The sequence below is a fragment of the Ixodes scapularis genome, unplaced genomic scaffold, assembly GCF_016920785.2.
Source record: "Ixodes scapularis isolate PalLabHiFi unplaced genomic scaffold, ASM1692078v2 PGA_scaffold4__175_contigs__length_147842914, whole genome shotgun sequence".
Taxonomy (NCBI): Eukaryota; Metazoa; Arthropoda; class Arachnida; order Ixodida; family Ixodidae; genus Ixodes; species Ixodes scapularis.
In genome coordinates this window covers 117344975-117362044 of record NW_024609879.1, presented here as the reverse complement: position 1 = coordinate 117362044, position 17070 = coordinate 117344975, and the positions used below count along the sequence as shown (strand labels likewise).

The window sequence follows — 17070 nt, the reverse complement described above, 5'->3', positions numbered from 1 at the left end:
CGTCCTTGAGCGTTGCCAAGGGCGTGCGGTCACGTGGTCAAGGTCGCGTTGGCGACAAAGTACTTGTAAGGCCAGGGCCGGATTATCCAATGTCAAATGGGAACTCCAATGTCTCGGACACCCACGCGAAAGCAGTTGTTCCTCGACCGGCACCAAAAGATGGTTATGGCCTCGTCCCCCTAGAGCGACAAACACCGGTTTTTGTCCGACGACACCACAAAGTTCCGTGTCGCCGATGCTGTCCCACTGCATCGACCAACACCCGCGACAATCGCCGACAAACGACGACGAGCTATCGACGACGGACGAGTTCTTGTCTGCCATTGGACTTGAAGCGCAGCAAGCAGTCCCACTGAGGAGCGTCTCTAGGAGACAAACTTATCCTCCTCGCCCGCTTGTGCCATCTGTTGCCTCCCTTCCCACCCTTCTACCCTTCCTTCCGGAACGAGAAGGCCTTGGCGGCCACTCCTCGTTCCCGCAGTTCCGGTCCCTCGATTGCACGTAGTGGTCGCGGGCGCGGCTTGCTGGCTGGCACCGGGCGGGCGGTCGTGTTGCGAAAGGGAATTTGCTGTGGCTGGTTTTGCTCACGAAAACTTGGTGCGCGAGGTGGTGCTTCAAGACGCCGAAGTCCACGCCCCTGCATCAGGATGAATACACCCATGTGAGAGGACTGACCAAAGTAAGACCGCTCACCACGAAGTAGGACACGACGTTCCGCGGCCATTCCTGCAGACGAGAGACTTGTCATCACGTTCTGTGATAATCGGGATGCCGTATTGTCCACCAAAGAGAGCCTGCCCTCGAATATTCAAATATGAAGTTATAAACATCCTCAAAATCGGCGGGAAATTCCGTGGCGCTCACCTAGAATGCCTCGAACGGCCCAAAAAAGGAACGATTCGGGTATTCTATTTCGGAAAAAGTATGGTATCGATTGTCGCGACTCTTTGCGGAAAGTCGCCAACGGCAAATGAAGAAAAGCGGTACTTTTAATCAAGAAATAAAGTATTCGTCCCCACTTTCACCGTGTTTGTCGGCGCGTTTTATGCCAAAAAGGGCTAAACACGAAAACCGTGTCGCCAGACTGTGTTTGTCTGCGTATTTTGAAGTGTTTTGTTGACGACTCCAGTCCCACTAGGAAACAACACTCTCAATAAAAGGGTGTAAAAGGGTGTATTGTTACACCCTTTGTCCCATATAATACGCCCCAAAACTTCAATTCGACGTACAGCGCCTATACAGTCGAACAACCGGCCCCGAATTTTACGAGGGGCTTGATAGCCGTGTGGTACAACTTATTGAAATAGCTAATATACTGAAAAAGCTGATATAGCTAATATAAAAAAAAATCGGGATTTTTTTGGCCCTACTGTAAAAACTCGGTGTTTCTTTTTTATGTGATCTTTGACACGTACTTCAGCTATTTAATAAGTTATATCGCACCGTTATCACGCCCCTCGTAAAATTCGGGGCCGTCTGTTCGACTATAGGGCGCTGTACGTCGAAATGAAGTTTTGGGGTGTATTATATGGGACAAAGGGTGTAACGATACACCCTTTTACACCCTTTTTTCTTGAGAGTGAAGTTTCCTTGTCCCCGTTTTCTGTGTCAGTGTTGGGCAAAATGCTCGAAAAAAGTATTCAAGTTAAGTTACTAAATACCTGCTTCATAACGTATTTAAAATACTACTCAAGTTACATTCACTGCTGTAAATTATCTTGAGTAGACTACAAATACTTTGGAATGTAACTCACTTACTTTTGAAGATACTTAGATTGCGTAATTTGTACCGACGTCAGTGACAGCGACAATTGTACAGCTGGGCCAATCTGGTTTACCAGAATGGTTTATCAGCACGCAACAACACAAAACGGGGGAAAAGAGTATCGTAAGGCTACTTTATGCAGTCCTACCACAAGGAGTAGGAAATGGTCAGGAATGACAAATGTTGAGGCGGACAATAACTGAAGAAACTAAACGTTTAATGGGGCGAACTTGTGCCCAAAACAATAGAGAAAGGCTAGCGTCGCAGGCGTCGATGTCGGCGAAACAGCAGGATCGAGCACTGGGGAGGAGACTGACTTCAAACCGCCACTCGGCGCACCTTTTGCACCCGCGTGGATTTCTGGAACATTCGGCGTAGAACGTTCGGCGCGTAGAACATTCGTAACTCGATCAGACGACAAGGTTCTCGAACTTACGAGAATCTCGAGTTGAAAGAATAAATAAAAAAGGAGCCCGCTCCCTGGAATCAAACCTAGAGCCTCCGCGCGAGAGCCAACATTTCTGGGACAACAAAAAAGAGGACGCTGGGCAGGATATCATACCGTGGCACCCCAAGTGGTTAACTTTAGAACTACACGGATAGGGACAACGAATACAATGACTCAGCACTCGTCTGAGATAACCGAATTCGGCGTCAGCGTTCGGTTGGAGTTCGTGTTCTTCGGTGAGGGGGAGGAGGGCTTCTCTTGTTACCACTCCAACCTTCATGAACAATGCAGCATGCACGGTGCTCAGCACAACACAAAAGCACTCAAACTCACATCCTCTGACTATACTGCCTTCGGGAGAGATCCGGCACTTAACGTCACTTCGTTTACTTTTAGTATTTTTACACTACACCGTGCCCGCACTCTATTAAATAAGATGACATGAACATTCCCACAAGGCCTGTGGGCATCTGCACAGGCCTTGTGTTGGGTAAACACCGAGGTGTTGGGAAAACAAACCAGTCAAAGCGCCTCGCCAATAGTGACATCGCTGAATATCACGTCCTGCGGCGCAACTTAGACGCATCGTTTAACTACAATCCACATTCGCTATATGGGGAGTTCACTATAAACGAACTTGGGATACGGATATGAGTGAATGTGTAACAAAGATTACCCACATAATAGCCACGGCAGTGGTCGAGCCTTCATCAAGTAGGTTGCATTCAGAAAGGCACTCAACGTTGGGGGACGCTTTGTTGGCATTTTAAGAGGTCATCCTAGCTGCTAGTTCGTTTCCTGTCCTGTTCCCTGCTTATCAATGTTCGCTTACAGAGAGTGTTCGCGAGAGTATTAAGCGACGCACTGACAACAAAAAGAAATAAACCATAGAAAACCTTGGCGTTTTGCCGTACCGGGGTCAAATATGCGAAAATCAAAACAAAAATATCTTTTTTTGTGTGTGTGTGTCTGTACCCACTTCTAATTTTTTATATTTGGTATTTTCTTGACACTCAAGTTCGCATTGTTGTCACTAGCTCAACCAAAGTCACCGTAGCTAATAGGAGCTAGCAAACAGGATTTGCTCGCTCGAAAGAATGTTCACACTTGCTCGTGCTACGCCCACGCCACTTCATACCGAAGCACTCGGACAACGGCGGAATGTCGAAAACGTATTTGAGATAATGAGTACAAGATACTCGAAAATTTAATTAAAACAGAGTATTAAATACTCTCGATCAAAAGTATTTCGAAGATACCAAGTTATTTCAAAAAGTATCTTAAATACAGTATCTTGAGTAGAGTATTTGAGATAGGCACGAGTCTGTTCTGCGCCGTGTCCGCCAGGTGGGATGGCGGGCTCCGAAAAACAGGCTGTCTGTAGGTGTCGTCTGTCGCTCGTTGTCGTGTGTCGCTGTCGTCTGTTGCTGTCTGTCGCTCTAGTGAGACGCGGCTATAACGGTGCTCAAAGTCCGCCCGCCGAGCACAGAAATCTACTTCATGTATGTCAGCGATAGACATACACACAGAGTGACACAATACATGCAGAACTTCACTGTTTGTATGTTAGCGACCTTCAAGCTGCTTTCACGGCTTTGTTCTACCAGCCCATTCCGTTATAAAATGGTAAATCACATTAAATTGAGTTGAGTTGATTGGATATACCTGTGTGATACTATGCTGAGCGCAAGTTCGTCTGCTTCTTGCTCAGGGATTGAGGTGACGTCAAAACGTCAAGTTCTGATTGGCTGTGATTGGAAAGATAGTGGGTAGACCTCAATGTTAGCTGCCTTGATATCTACCTACTACCCTTCAATCGAGCCAATCAGAGCTCGGCGTTCTGACGTCACCGCAACCCCGGCGCAGGAAGCAGACACACTTGCGGTCCGCATAGCTAGTCGCAGACAGTATAGAAATCGCAAGGCGTGCTGCCCTACTGTCTGGCCCGAGGTGGTGCACGCATAAGGTAAAATAACAACCAATATATTTGTTCTGTTCAAAAAAGAGCAAAAAAAAAAAAATATACCACTTGTTTCAATCTACGGCGCCATTTCTCCGGGCGACGCAGACGGTGCTCGTGCTGACCAAAGCATGAATCGTGGCCGGTAGGCGCAGGGCTGCGGAGGCCACGGGCGGGCTTAGTTCCCCCCAATAGACCGATCTCACCAAGCGTTCAGCGCATGCGTGACGCCGCCATAACTTTAGTTCACAGGAGGCGGGCTGCAGTGCACGAGGGGGCTTGTGCCGTCTGGTGCTCCTCACGCGCAGAGCTCCAGCGAGGTTGTCGCACGTGCAGAAAGACTAAAGTTCCCTAGATGCATTGCGGCAGCGCTGGCGTAGTCAAACTGGCTGGTGAGAACGGTCTATAGTTTGAAAAACCGGACACAAATGCACCACAAAAAGGATTGCTCTAAGTTTCAGGTTGAAGGAAAACACATTTATACGCTAATGGCAGATACGAACATCTTTCATATCCAAGGGCATTGGAGCGGAAGTGCTGCGGGAGGGGAGCCGAGGGAAACGAATAGGACCTAAAGAATCCACAAAAAAAAAACATTTTCACTTCACAATGCCCGACCAAAAGGCTCAGAAGAAGGACTTCCGTTTGTATATATCTTAATTGTTTATTTCTGTTTTTGTGTGTGTTCATCGTGGTGATTTCGGCGCTAATATAATTTAGAATAATATTGGGCGCAAATCCCTTTTTGTCGTCAAGTGCTCCATTTTGCCCCACGGGACAAAACGGGTCATTAAATGTCAGTCATAAAAAACACATCTCTTTTCGGCGAATAACCCGCTTAATGCCGTTCATCGGAGTTTCAACGTAGCGACACTAAATGCAGCTACGCTTCAGCGGAACGATATTACAGCCATCTTGGTGCTTGAAATCACTGTGGCTCTAATCTGAAGTAAGCCTTATTTGAAATCGCACGAGAAAACGGCTTTGCGACCTCCAGAAATGTGAAACACAGTTCGCGACAGAGACAGAACGATATCGCTTGCGGCTTCTTGACGCCACAACTAAACTCCTGGCACTCGTATTTTTAAAGAGCAACGACCACCAACTGCACCCGCTCAGGACTCGTCACACAAAATGGCGTCGCCCACAAGAAACTCGGAGCATCGAGTGCCGATACTCTGAGTCTGAAAGCCCCGGCCTCACTCCTCGTGCATCATACGGAAGACCCGCGGAGTTCTGCGCAGAGAGGATGGCAGAGTTTTCCGCGGAAACGCCTGAAGCATACATAGTTCGACGCATCTTTCCTTCCTTCGTAGGCATGTTCGAACATGTCTGAATGCAGTTTTTGTATTAGAGGACCGCCATATATAGAAGAAGCTCGCCTCGGACAGTGTCTTCAAACTGGCTTTTGTGTGATGCATCGTGACAGCGACTTGAGCGATATTTTGTTCTTAACATCGACTGTGCCCATTGTAGAAACGGTTAAGTTCGTCTTCCGTGGTGTCGAGAGTAGAAACTAGAGCCACTAAATATATGCAACGCTTTTGAACGACGATACGTTAGTCACCCTTGCGCTTAAAATCATTGTTGCCTGTAATTTAATACTTTACCTAAAATCACACACACACACACACACACACAAAAATAACTCTTTTGAGTCCTCCAGAGATGTTAAAACAAGCTTCGACAGAGAAAATATTGGTTTTATTCCAAGTCCAGAAGCAGCCGACGCTACGCGAGTCGGGGCCCTAATCGGGACACCTGGCGAAAACGTCGTCGAGGAATCTGGTGGCCGTGATTGGCCGACTCTGCACTTGACCTTGGTCAAGCTTGGAGAAGAGGAAACCACCTCTCAGGACAAGCAGAGAGCTAGCCTGGGGTGTTTAACGCCATCACTATTGTATTGCACTGGCGAAACTTCCCATGGAAAAACAAAAATACAGCACAATTCCCCTCCTTTATATTCTCGTCACGGCTTTTTAAAGCTTTTCGGCTAGGACGACAAACGCGAAGTCCCATCTTTTCTGACTCTCAGATGAGACCGGGTTGTCAAGTGAGCTCTAGCGTTTGATCTCAAGCCCCGACCTGCTCAGTGCATCCTCCACCATGGCTTTAGAAAGGCAAACTTCGGGGAAGGTAACGTCGCCAACAGTGTAGCCTGTCGATCCGGCAATGCCGCACAGTATCAGGTGCCCTCTCTTGCGGATCAGGCTTGAGACGTTACGAGTGGCCCTTTGATAGCTGGTTTCGTCTTGACTTGCAGACTGGAGGCAAAGGCTTGATAGGACGACATCGAAGGCTTCCCTGTGTCCTTCGGGAAGGACATTCGGGTTCAGCACGTCGCAGGAAATCACTTTCTTGACGGCCGCACGCGTCCTTTCTTCGATGTCCTCGACTCCTATTTTCGCGTTCCTGCGTCAAAGGGTTGGTGTTTTTAGCACGATGCCTGGAACGAGTTCCTTGACTGGCGTGTTTACCTTCCTATACCACCCGTGCATCTAAAGCGGTTCTAAAGGAACAACCAATTGCGTCGCAGGGGCCTGTGTGTCACGCTATCGGATGTCTCCACAATGGCGGTTGGTTGTAAACAAAAAAGAATGTTGTCTAGAAAGCCGAGCGGAAACAAGGATCGCTGTAAGCGCGGCGTCCCAACTACATTCTGCTTTTGATTTCTATCGACTGTCTGGAAATAGAGCAACCTGCAGAAAAAGGGGAATCTTCCGCAATCACCTTGCTGCTGTAACACCGTCAGGATCGCGACGGGTGAGAGCATGACACTTTGTTTCATATCATCAGGCGGAGATCTAGGAACCACGTTTGTGGACCCGTTCAAAACACCAGTCAGAGACGCATGCCAGGCACCGTAGAGTTATGCCCGAGTTCCACTAGAGTGACAAACAGAACCAAACGAAGTCGACAAGCCTAAAAAATATGCAACGTGCTCGCGATGGTACCTTTGGCAGTCGTTTCGTTGTTCGGTGGTCGTGAAGTAAGCACTAGTCATTGCAAGCCTGCCAAAAATATATCCTCGCGAGCCTGATGCTCATGTTTGAGCGTAGTACATAGCCTCCTTTATTCTACAAAGCCTGTCAAATTGCGAAAGACTCGTGTTAGAGGCTTGTCGCTGTCGTTTGTTTCTGTTTATCGCTCGAGTGGGACTCGGGCATAACTAAAACTAATCCGTGACACGTTCGTAGTTTTTCAGTATATATACTGAACGGATGGAGCAGCGGCACTCCCACAGTCCTAGGAATGCCTGCGCGTGGAGAGAACATGCTGTACAGCGCTCGGAACCCCAAAAAAGTGCGCTGTCACACAATTTCAGGGCTCTACACGCGTCGCAACACAAGGGTTCTCCGAAGTGAGAGATTGCCATGATTGGGACGCGATCCACAGCCCAACGAAGGTGCGGTAGCCCCAAATAAGCGATTATTGTCATGACTCGATACTCACCCACTGCTATGAAACACATTTTCTGGCGAGTGCTGACTATTTTATCATAACACCGATGAGATTGCGACATTGGCTGATAGCAACGCTGACGAACGAATTAGAAAGTAGATTTCGAACATTGTAAGCCATATGCCTAGCGTTTCAAAAGCTTTCAGTGGCCCATACGTTTCTATGAAATTCGTATGGGGCTATATATTGCGGTCAATAAAGCGTGACCAGATAAGGATGTTTCTAACACATAATTTGACGTGAAGAAAGTACTCACTGTCAGGGACAATATTAAAGGTACTCGATTCCCCGCTTGCTCATTGTTTCGTTGTAAATCGCGTTTACGGGTCGAGGTTTTTTTTTTAATTTTATACGCCTCGTCATTGACTGGACGTGCTCTCAGACGGCGCCGACTGGACCACCGCGTGCGCGCACCAGCTTGTGAAGGGGTTCCACGGTCACACGGGATGTCACAGCAGTGGAGAATGGCAAGAGAATGATCGTGCTTAGCAGCGATATGAGACTCCTTACCTTGCTCCAATAATTTAAAATTTAAATTTATTATACCGTTTAAGGGCTTAATCTTAGTGTTTGCTTTTTATTCGAAATTAAAATATTTCACTAAATGGCGCAAGCAGCCGCCCGGTTAAAGGGGTTCAGCCATATCCATCTATCGATCGTGCTTTGCTACAGAAAGCTATGTCCTCGCACGAAAGCTGACAATAATTTCATTTTCAGAGGTCGCTGAAAGCTTAGTACCAGGACGCCTTTGAAACACCAATCATCGGAATTCATTCCGTTCAGCCAAGGAGGAAAGCGAGCGCCGAGCAGTTACAGGCTGGAGGGATGACCGATGTCACTGGTAAAAAAAAAAAAAAAAATAAAGAAGACGATAAGCGCGGGCGGGTAACTGGCGCGTGGAGCCCATTTTGCTACTTGATTAGAATAATGAAACAATTTTTATGTAAATTGATAAGGTACGCCCTACTTCAAAAAAACTAGAGACAAAGGAATCTCCATGTCAAGGGTCAACTGTTTATGAGCAAATTTGTGAAAACCCTTCTCACTTGTATCCTTCCAAGATGGCCAATGGTTCGCTCATGAAGGACAAGTCCATGGCATCCGGTGCCTTCTCAACCCACTTCTCTAGTTCCTCTATGTTTCTTGGTACCAGGTCACTGAGGACAATGCTACGGATCTTTCTCGCCGCCGGAAAGATGTTGGCAACCGTGGGCCCACAGCCAACTTCCAGAAGCGTTCGCCAGGAGTCGGACACCGCTGTACAAAGAAGACGGGTGCCATCATAATCAAAGCCGCTGATTATTTTAGAGGGACCGTGCAACGGTATTTACTCGGAATGTTTCTCATTTTACGCAAGCTTAGTGGCACTATAGGGGGACCTAAGTATACTCGAACGCAACCTCACTGGCCAAGAATCTTATTTGTCGCTACTTAATTTTAAGTATAAAACAGGACCTTTTTTTATCTTACGCTTGCGAAAACTGGATGACGAAGCGGTTGGGATGGCATCCTTGGCGCTGTTAACAATGCGATCCCCATGATTTTCTTATCAAACTTTGCGATTGCCGCGGTGACGATATTTGAACGCGGCCGATGCAGTGAACTGCGTGAGATTTCGATTTGGGCTCGTAATAATCAATGCCTTGACATGCATTAGAACTCGTGCCCGCTGACTGTGTGACAGAATCGGCGAACTCAGCCCGCGCCCTGTGCTTTGCCAACCCAAGCGCGTGACTATGATACACATAAATTAAAAAATTGAAATAATGAATTGTAAAATAAAATGATAAAGTTAAAATTATAAAAAATAATTAAACTGTAAAATGTAAATTAATAAAGTAATGTATAGTAGAGTAAACAATATTGCATATGATACACAGGTTCAACATTTAGACCTCATCAAAAAACTCGAAGCATTTAGTATAATGCCTTTGAGTGCTTTATTTAAATATATAGCCATAACAACAAATTACTTCTCCAGAACAGAATACAAACATCCGGTACAGAAACGGCTTCTCAGAAATATAGACAGATATCCTTCGCCAAGGATACATACGCATTACGGAAAAAGAATGATAAGTTTTAAAGTTCCTTATATTATCAGTGAGATACCAGAACTCATTAATCTAGCACTCTTTTAAAGAAGTTAAAAAACAAATTCATAACAGTGTTTGCAAAATAAAATGTAAACATTTTTATATACTTTGATGTTCTCTTTCATAAATTACTTCACCTTATATGTGTCGTCTAAATCTGTTGTATTGCGAGGCAGAATTGTTTTGTTCTAAACGCTTACGGTTAAAAGTTGTCGTTTTATTGTTTGGTTGTGATAAAAAGAGAACGTTCCTGTTTTTTTCGGCGGGCGTGATTTTTTGTATATCAACTGTTTGGTTCTGATAATAAAAGAAACAAAGTATCCTTTTTTTTCTTGCTTTAATATGTATATTTCCAAAATGAGTCAACCTGTCATTGGTGTATTGTTATTTTGTCTCTTTTTCAACGGAAATGGCAGCGTTGTTTAGATTACTATTCGCGGCTGCCGGGCCACGTCGTACAAGCCTCGAGGCTTAAGCTTTGACGGACCCGATTTTCTGTATTGCTAAAAAGAATAAAAATATTAATATTATTATTAGTAGTAGTATTTTTATTATTGGCGGCATATAGTATCATATAATATGATCGGCTGCAGATCACGTGGCCGCTTGTTCGGGCTGTTAGTTCAAGTGGTGAAGTTGAACGCTTCACGTTTCTACCGACTTTTGTTCTGCAACTTTTATTTCGTAGAAAAAAAAACAAAAAACTGACGTGTGTTTTATTGGTGATGAATGTCGAAGTATAATCTTAGGTGGTATTTACTGAGAGTGCAAAAACAGTTGTCCTTCAAGTTCTCGAAGGTTGATTAAAAGGGGCGAACGTGACGCAAAATAAGAAGATGACTACCTTTCTTGCTACGCGAAACAATGCGCGAGGCTGGGCTGATATTTTACGATCGCTCCGCATGCAGCGCGCGAAAACTGGAGAATGGAACGTTTGAAAGCGAAATCAATAAACCGATCTCACCGAGTGTTTGGCGTTGGCGTGACGCCGCCATAACTTTAGTTCAATGGGAGGCAGGCGGCAGTTCCCGAGACGCCTCGTGCCGTGTCATGCTCGGCACGCGCAGTGCTTTAGCGAGGTTGTCCCACGTGCTAAAAGGCTAAAGTTCCCACGATGCGTTGCGGCAGCGGCGGCGTATCGAAACTGGCTGGTGATATCGGTCTATTGTCATGTCGTACCGTTAGGACATTACCGAGAGCGTGCCAATACCCTATCTGTTCCAACTCGTATATGACGGCAAGGGTTCAAGAGCCTGACCTCTCCCTCGTGTTTTTCAGTGCCTTCCCTTGCCTCGTAGCCTCACTGCAGCTTTTTCATCATAGCGTGACTTTATACTTCATTTGCACATCTAGGCTTACAGAAAAGAAGTTTAGGTAACAGCGTTGCAACATGCGGGCTAAAAGTCAGACATGAACCATTTGTTCTAATGCGTCTCCCTGGAGCTCCTTGACATGTTTATGAACTTCTTGTTTTCTATGACGAAGCACTAATTTTGACGTTTTTCTGCCTTACTCGACAAAAAAGTCACCGATTCGCGTTGGGCGTCGTGCGTTTAGCCCGAACGAGGAATATCCGTCTTTTTAGCCGCAACTGCGGAGGTGTCATAGAGACTATTAATAGTCTATTGCAGGCTGCAAATAGCGAGCAAGCTCCTCCCGCCAAGCCCTAAACTTTTTCCAGATCAATGGAGCGAAGGCTGAAGAGGAGGCAAACGGAGAGGAGGAAACCACCCATTACGGCAAGGAGAGAGCTTTGTGGGCGGGCTTCTCCTGCTAGTCCGAGCGTGCAACGGACCCTAACCTGATGAAATACGTACACTCGTCCGGAATATTAACTTTGCACTAACATTGTGCTCGTCCTAGTGAAATGTGAAGAATTGTCAATGTTGCGTTCGAGCTAAGTGGGCCGTGCCTTGAAAGTTTGCTGTGCATGAAACAAATGCCATACACAATTAACGTTTTAAACTTGTACTGCTTTAATAAACCTATCATTGGAGTCAACCGCTTTCTTATAGGACAGTAAACTCGAGATCTGCGTACTTACGAGAAGCAAAGATAGAGTGAAGCTCCCTCTGGTAGAATGAGCGGGCGCCAGTGCGACCTCCTAACTTCTTCACGGAAACTCGAGGCAGGAAGTCTCGGAGGTACCGTTCTCTGATCTCCTCGTTGCTCATGGTGCCTATGGTCCCGTCGAAATAACGTTGAGCGGTCAATTCCTATTTCAACCTGAAACGCAAACTAATCAATAGAACAGTTGCAACAACAACAAAAAAGAGCAAAAAGAAAGAAAAAAATATCGGCGAACGGTTTGAAACAGTTTTTGCTTCTAGACGCGCAGTTCGTTTGTATTGTAGAAAGTGAAACCAAGCAGCGCCACTGCAGCAGTGTGTTGATGTCTACACGAACCAACGAGGTAGAGGGGCTTAGAGCGATAAACCGGGGTTCCGGTCTGCACTCGAAAGTGACCCCCATAAGGCGGCTGCCATTGTACGCAAAGTTGACCACTCGTCACATGACCAAACCAAATACGTGACGTCACAGGAAAGATGGCAGCTCCCATGCAGTGCCTGGCCCCAGCTGGGCCGGAGCTTGTTGGATGCTTTGTTGGTTGTGGTTCGTCTCGGCGAGTTGATTTCAGACGCGGAAGCCCTCATATGAGGCCGGCTGAAAACGACTCCAGAGTTCAGCGTGGCGTATGACGTATTTATAACGTAAAAATACGGTGGAACGGTGTGCATTTCGCTGGTGACCGACGGGGATATTGCCACGAAAGAGACAGTCGGCCCTACGTTGCTCGGACCTCTGATTGATTCGGATACCATTAGGATGAATTTTAAGGCGACGTTCCTGTGCTCTCGTTGACCATCGGAATCTTCGAGGTCTGCAGTGAGGCGTGTGCCATGTATCTGGATGCACAGTTTAGCGACGGAAATTACGTGAGTCGTGCTTGGCAGTGTGCAATCGTGGTGCCGTTTCGTTCAAATAACCGAAGGCTCACTTTGGTTGTGCGGTGAACCGGAGAGCTGCCTTGAAGCTGGTAGTCCCCGTGCCGTGCCAAATGATGCTGTGCTGCTTCCCAAATTGTTCCGGTGTAGACGTGCACTTTTACGGAGCACAGGTGTGCGGCGCACCGAAGAGCTGCCTTCAAGCTGGTAGTTCCTGTGCCCTGCTGTGCTGATTCCTAAATTCCTAAACGGTGATGCTGTGCTGCTTCCTAAGTTGTTCTGACGTAGACGTGCACTTTCGCGGAGCACAGGTGTTGCAGTTGGTATTGATTCCGCTGGTCTGTCGCACGTTTCGTCGATACAAAAGTTTCATCAACACTCGTTACGGGAATTGCGAGCTGTATGGACATTTCATCGCGCGTGTAACCTAGCCAGTCCATCCGTTCACGCCGGTTTGCGACAACAGTCTGCAGCGGCTCATTACCAGAAAAGTGGTCCCACATCCATTTCAGTTCAGCTCGTCCAAAGCAGTCGACAAACCCCGAAGGAGACGATTCATTCGGACAGAATGCCAGTATAAAGCAGTGCAGCTTCTTTAGTAATCAGGATAGACTCTCTTCTGTCTGTTTTGTTATATTGTCACGGATGCTTAAGTCCTATTTTCTATCAATATTTACTATTCTGAAAAGTTGCAGGTCATGCTCACCTGTCATTGTATGTCCTGGTGGAGGTGCTGCGCACCTTACTTATAGCCCTTCACTTTGTGTGGACCCTGGTGGCTCCTCAGCCGAGTTGCCCGATGACAAGACACGGGTGGCAGATTATCCCGCGTCTTAAACCCCCGGCGAGCCGGGAACCAAGTCCTATCCCGAGCCCGGCAGAAAAACCGCAAGACGAGCGAGTACCACAAGGACGGACCTCGGAAACAGACCACGAAGAACCTGAAATCCGAGCCAGTCGCTGCTATACCAGCAATAACCATTGGAATTTGGTCTTTTGCCAGAAAAACCAAAGCTGACTAAGCCAACAATGACAAACCTGTAGCAGCAGACCGCGTCCGCTCCCACCATCGTTTGCATGCCCGTCGCACCTCGCACTCCGGTGCCCTTTCACGCAAGGTGTATGAAGACGTCGAGGGCTGGATTGAAATATACGACCGTGTCGCTCGCCACAGTGGGTAGACAGACAACCAGCTCCCGCGGAACCTATACTTCTCATGGAAGAAACTGCCAGGCACTGGTTTGAGAACCACGCATCCTGCTTAACGTCGTGAAAAGTTTGCAAGATCGAGCTGAAGTGCACGTTCATCAACCAGCATTGATGAGAGAGTACCGAATTCCTTATTCTGTCCAGGACACGGCCCCAACGAGAGCATCCCCGCCTTCGTGGAGGATGTTTTGCGCCTGATCGAGCACCCACGCCAACCCTGATGCTGCAGAAGACTAGAAGCTAAGAATCCCATGTCCCTCATGTGAGGGACAAGACCTTCGGCACCCTTATCCGCAACTACAGGACAAGTTACAACAGTCGAAGGGTTCATAATACCGAGGCTTCCAACATTGAATGTACACTGCAGGCCCAAGCCTGCCAATATCAACAGCTCCCCAGCGTCTCGATACTCGAGTCGTCCAGCTGCAACTTCGACGCCAGCCTCCCAGGCTTCCGCGACATCATCGTCAACGTTGTCGGGGAGGAGATCAGGAAGCTACTTCCTGCCATCAGTTGCCCGGCTTTTATTTTGACTGCCGAGATTGTTTCGGAACAAGTTCGACGGGCATTTCAACTGGAGTCTTCTTCGAGCGAAGCGGCATCTGACGAACCGAGGGCGACTTATGCCACAAAGTCACTAAGACCGCCACCAGCCACCCGTTACTATTCAATGCCAATTCAACGAGAGAACCCACCACCGAAGCATTCATACATGCCCGAGCTTGCTGCATTGATGCAGAAAACTACCAGGAAAATTTGCGGATTAGAAGCCAGCCCTGCAGCTTCAGTGCATCAGATGTCAGTGGCCGCGCATGAGGTATGATTACAAGACGGCATCAGTCGGTCAACGTTGTCACTCGACCAAACTGAACACCGATGTGCCAGGAGCGTCATCCGAGAACAAAGACCACAGGTACTACGACTGAACACCTGACACAAGACCGTCTCAGAAAGAACTCGTTATGAAACCATTTGCAAAGAACCAATAATTATGCAATTAAGTGGAAATAAACATATTTGATACACTAACCAAACAAACATATTTCCGTTCGTTTTTGCGCCTTCAGAGTCTATACACTAAGAATTATGTTCACCGCGCGTGCTGGACCTTTTGAGGACACTCGCACCTCTGACCCCTCAATATTAATTAATGAGAGATACCAGACTGGCAGACTGGTTGCATTGGGCTGCACTCGTTCCAATTCTCCTGAACATATGGCACATCCGAAAGCCAACTCCAGTGATGTGAAAATGTTATTTATTAATTTATTCCCTCCAGGGGCCTTTGTAGGCATTCCAAAGAGGATACTTAAAACTACACACATGATAATAACATTAAAGCACACTGCTGTAACTTGTTAATTTCAAAAACAAACACACCTCTGAGCATCTAGTTTAACAGTATGTGTTGATGCATTCTTTTATATCAGGACACTTCCTATACATATGACACAATAGACCATTTGAAAACCCCATCAAGCAACACGACTGTCGCCATTTTTTTTCGGCGTAAAGCACACGAACGTGCCCCAGTTCACGTCGAACGCTAATGCAGCATTTGAGTCCAATAGGCGCTCAGCCGAGTTCACAATGATGGCGGACATAACACTCTTGTTGAACAAATTCCCAAAGTATGAAGGCCTTGGGCAATTAGAGTAGTAGCTACTGTAATTCGTTCCATCACAATTTGGCAAACAGCAAAGGCTACAGTCTCGGTGAGTCAATATTCACGTTGGAGAGAGGCACATGACAACATATAAGAGTGCTCGTCAGCACAGATTTTTCACACACCTTCACTCCGTCTCTGTGATTGGCACGAGGGGGCTGTGGCCGTTGCCATTTCCCAAGTTACGGTAATACGTAGCATAGGCAGCCCCATACTTTGAGAAAAAGTCTATTGAAAAGATCGAAAGGTCTTTTCAATAGACTTTTTTAAAATTTCAAAATCAATAGGCTTTTTCAAAATAGTCAAAATTTTTCAGCGAGACTGCTCTTCCGACAAGGGATAAACACAAATATGAGTAATCTTGTCCAGGTGATCAAAACAAGTAAATAATTGACCGACTGATACAATGTACTCTTAATGAAAAAAAAAAGCATTGCTGCAATAAATCCTACGAAAGAGAAAAATGTGCAGTTAATCTATGCGTACAAAACGGTACTGTTCTTATAGCAAGACGAATAGCTTTGAAGTAGGTGCCTGCAACGATTTAGTCGTCCCCACACTCAATAAAACGCCATCCTCGCAGCTGAAAATAAGTGTGCACTTCGCACTCACAAAAAAAAAAAAAAGGAAGAAAAGCGATCGAATGTAGAATCGTCGATTAGCACAAAAGGTTAAAGATTCCAGGAGCTTCCTCACTAAAGGTTTCTATGGTTATTCGGTGACGCAGGGCTGAAGGCACTTCGCCCTGCGCAGGGCACTTCGCCTAGGCCCTAACGCGACGTGTACCTTTCGCTTCGATTCTCAGACGTTCAAACGAAGCTAGAAAAATGCGAATATTTTATGCTATAGGAGTTATATCATAAAATTGCTGACAAATACAAAACGCAAAGATCGCAGGAGCTTCCTCGCTAAAGTTGGCTATGATTATGCAGTTACCTAGGGCCGAAAGGAACTCCCCTAGGCCCTACGTCCGACGGATACACCTCGCGTCGATTCTAAGGCATTCCAACGTTTAAACAAAGCTAAGAGAATGCGAAGATTTCATGCCAAAAGCACTCAAAGTTCTATCGATCCTCGAACACATCCGGGAATCCGAGCACCGGTACAGCGATACGGCTGATGCTGTCTCACAAGCGTTAGTATCCAGATGATCAAGAGCGATCTTGCGCAAAAAGGGTATAAAGTTTGATTCCTTCATGTTTTCACATTATACCTGCGTGAGCAAGCACGAAAAAGCCCGAAGTCGTCGGAAAGCAGCTGCACATCACGGCTGCCGCGCACCGAACAAACTCGCCTCCGCCTGCTCTGGGCGCTGCCATCTTACCGTTTACGTCACGGCTCTTGGGAGGTCACGTGACGAGTGGTCAGATTTGCGTACAACATGGCAGCAACCGGCGCGGTGCCGCTTCAGAGCTTCCGGTTTATCACTCTAAGCCCCTCTACCTCGTTGAGCTCTACGGAGAAAGGAAAAAGCTCTACAAATGTGGCGTACGTAGTGCGAAGCCCTATCAGGTGAGCT

General features: G+C 46.8%; 1 protein-coding gene across 1 annotated transcript; it reads right to left on the bottom strand.

The window, feature by feature from the left end:
- Positions 1 to 6233: 6233 nt before the first annotated feature.
- LOC115324234 (nicotinamide N-methyltransferase-like) lies at positions 6234 to 11905 on the bottom strand. Its single transcript, XM_040212642.1, has 3 exons — positions 11776 to 11905; positions 8682 to 8892; positions 6234 to 6585 (listed from the first exon to the last, which is right to left on the bottom strand). Exons 1-3 carry the CDS (start codon positions 11903 to 11905, stop codon positions 6234 to 6236), a joined length of 693 nt encoding a protein of 230 aa, XP_040068576.1.
- Between the last annotated feature and the right edge of the window lie 5165 nt (positions 11906 to 17070).

Excerpts from the sequence above, each read along its gene's own strand:
- LOC115324234 (XM_040212642.1), bottom strand. The coding sequence starts at position 11,905 with ATGAGCAACGAGGAGATCAGAGAACGGTACCTCCGAGACTTCCTGCCT. Across the intron at positions 8,893-11,775 it reads TCACTCTATCTTTGCTTCTC|CGGTGTCCGACTCCTGGCGA; the intron begins GTAAGTACGCAG and ends TTCTTTGTACAG. Across the intron at positions 6,586-8,681 it reads GCCATCTTGGAAGGATACAA|GAACGCGAAAATAGGAGTCG; the intron begins GTGAGAAGGGTT and ends CCTTTGACGCAG.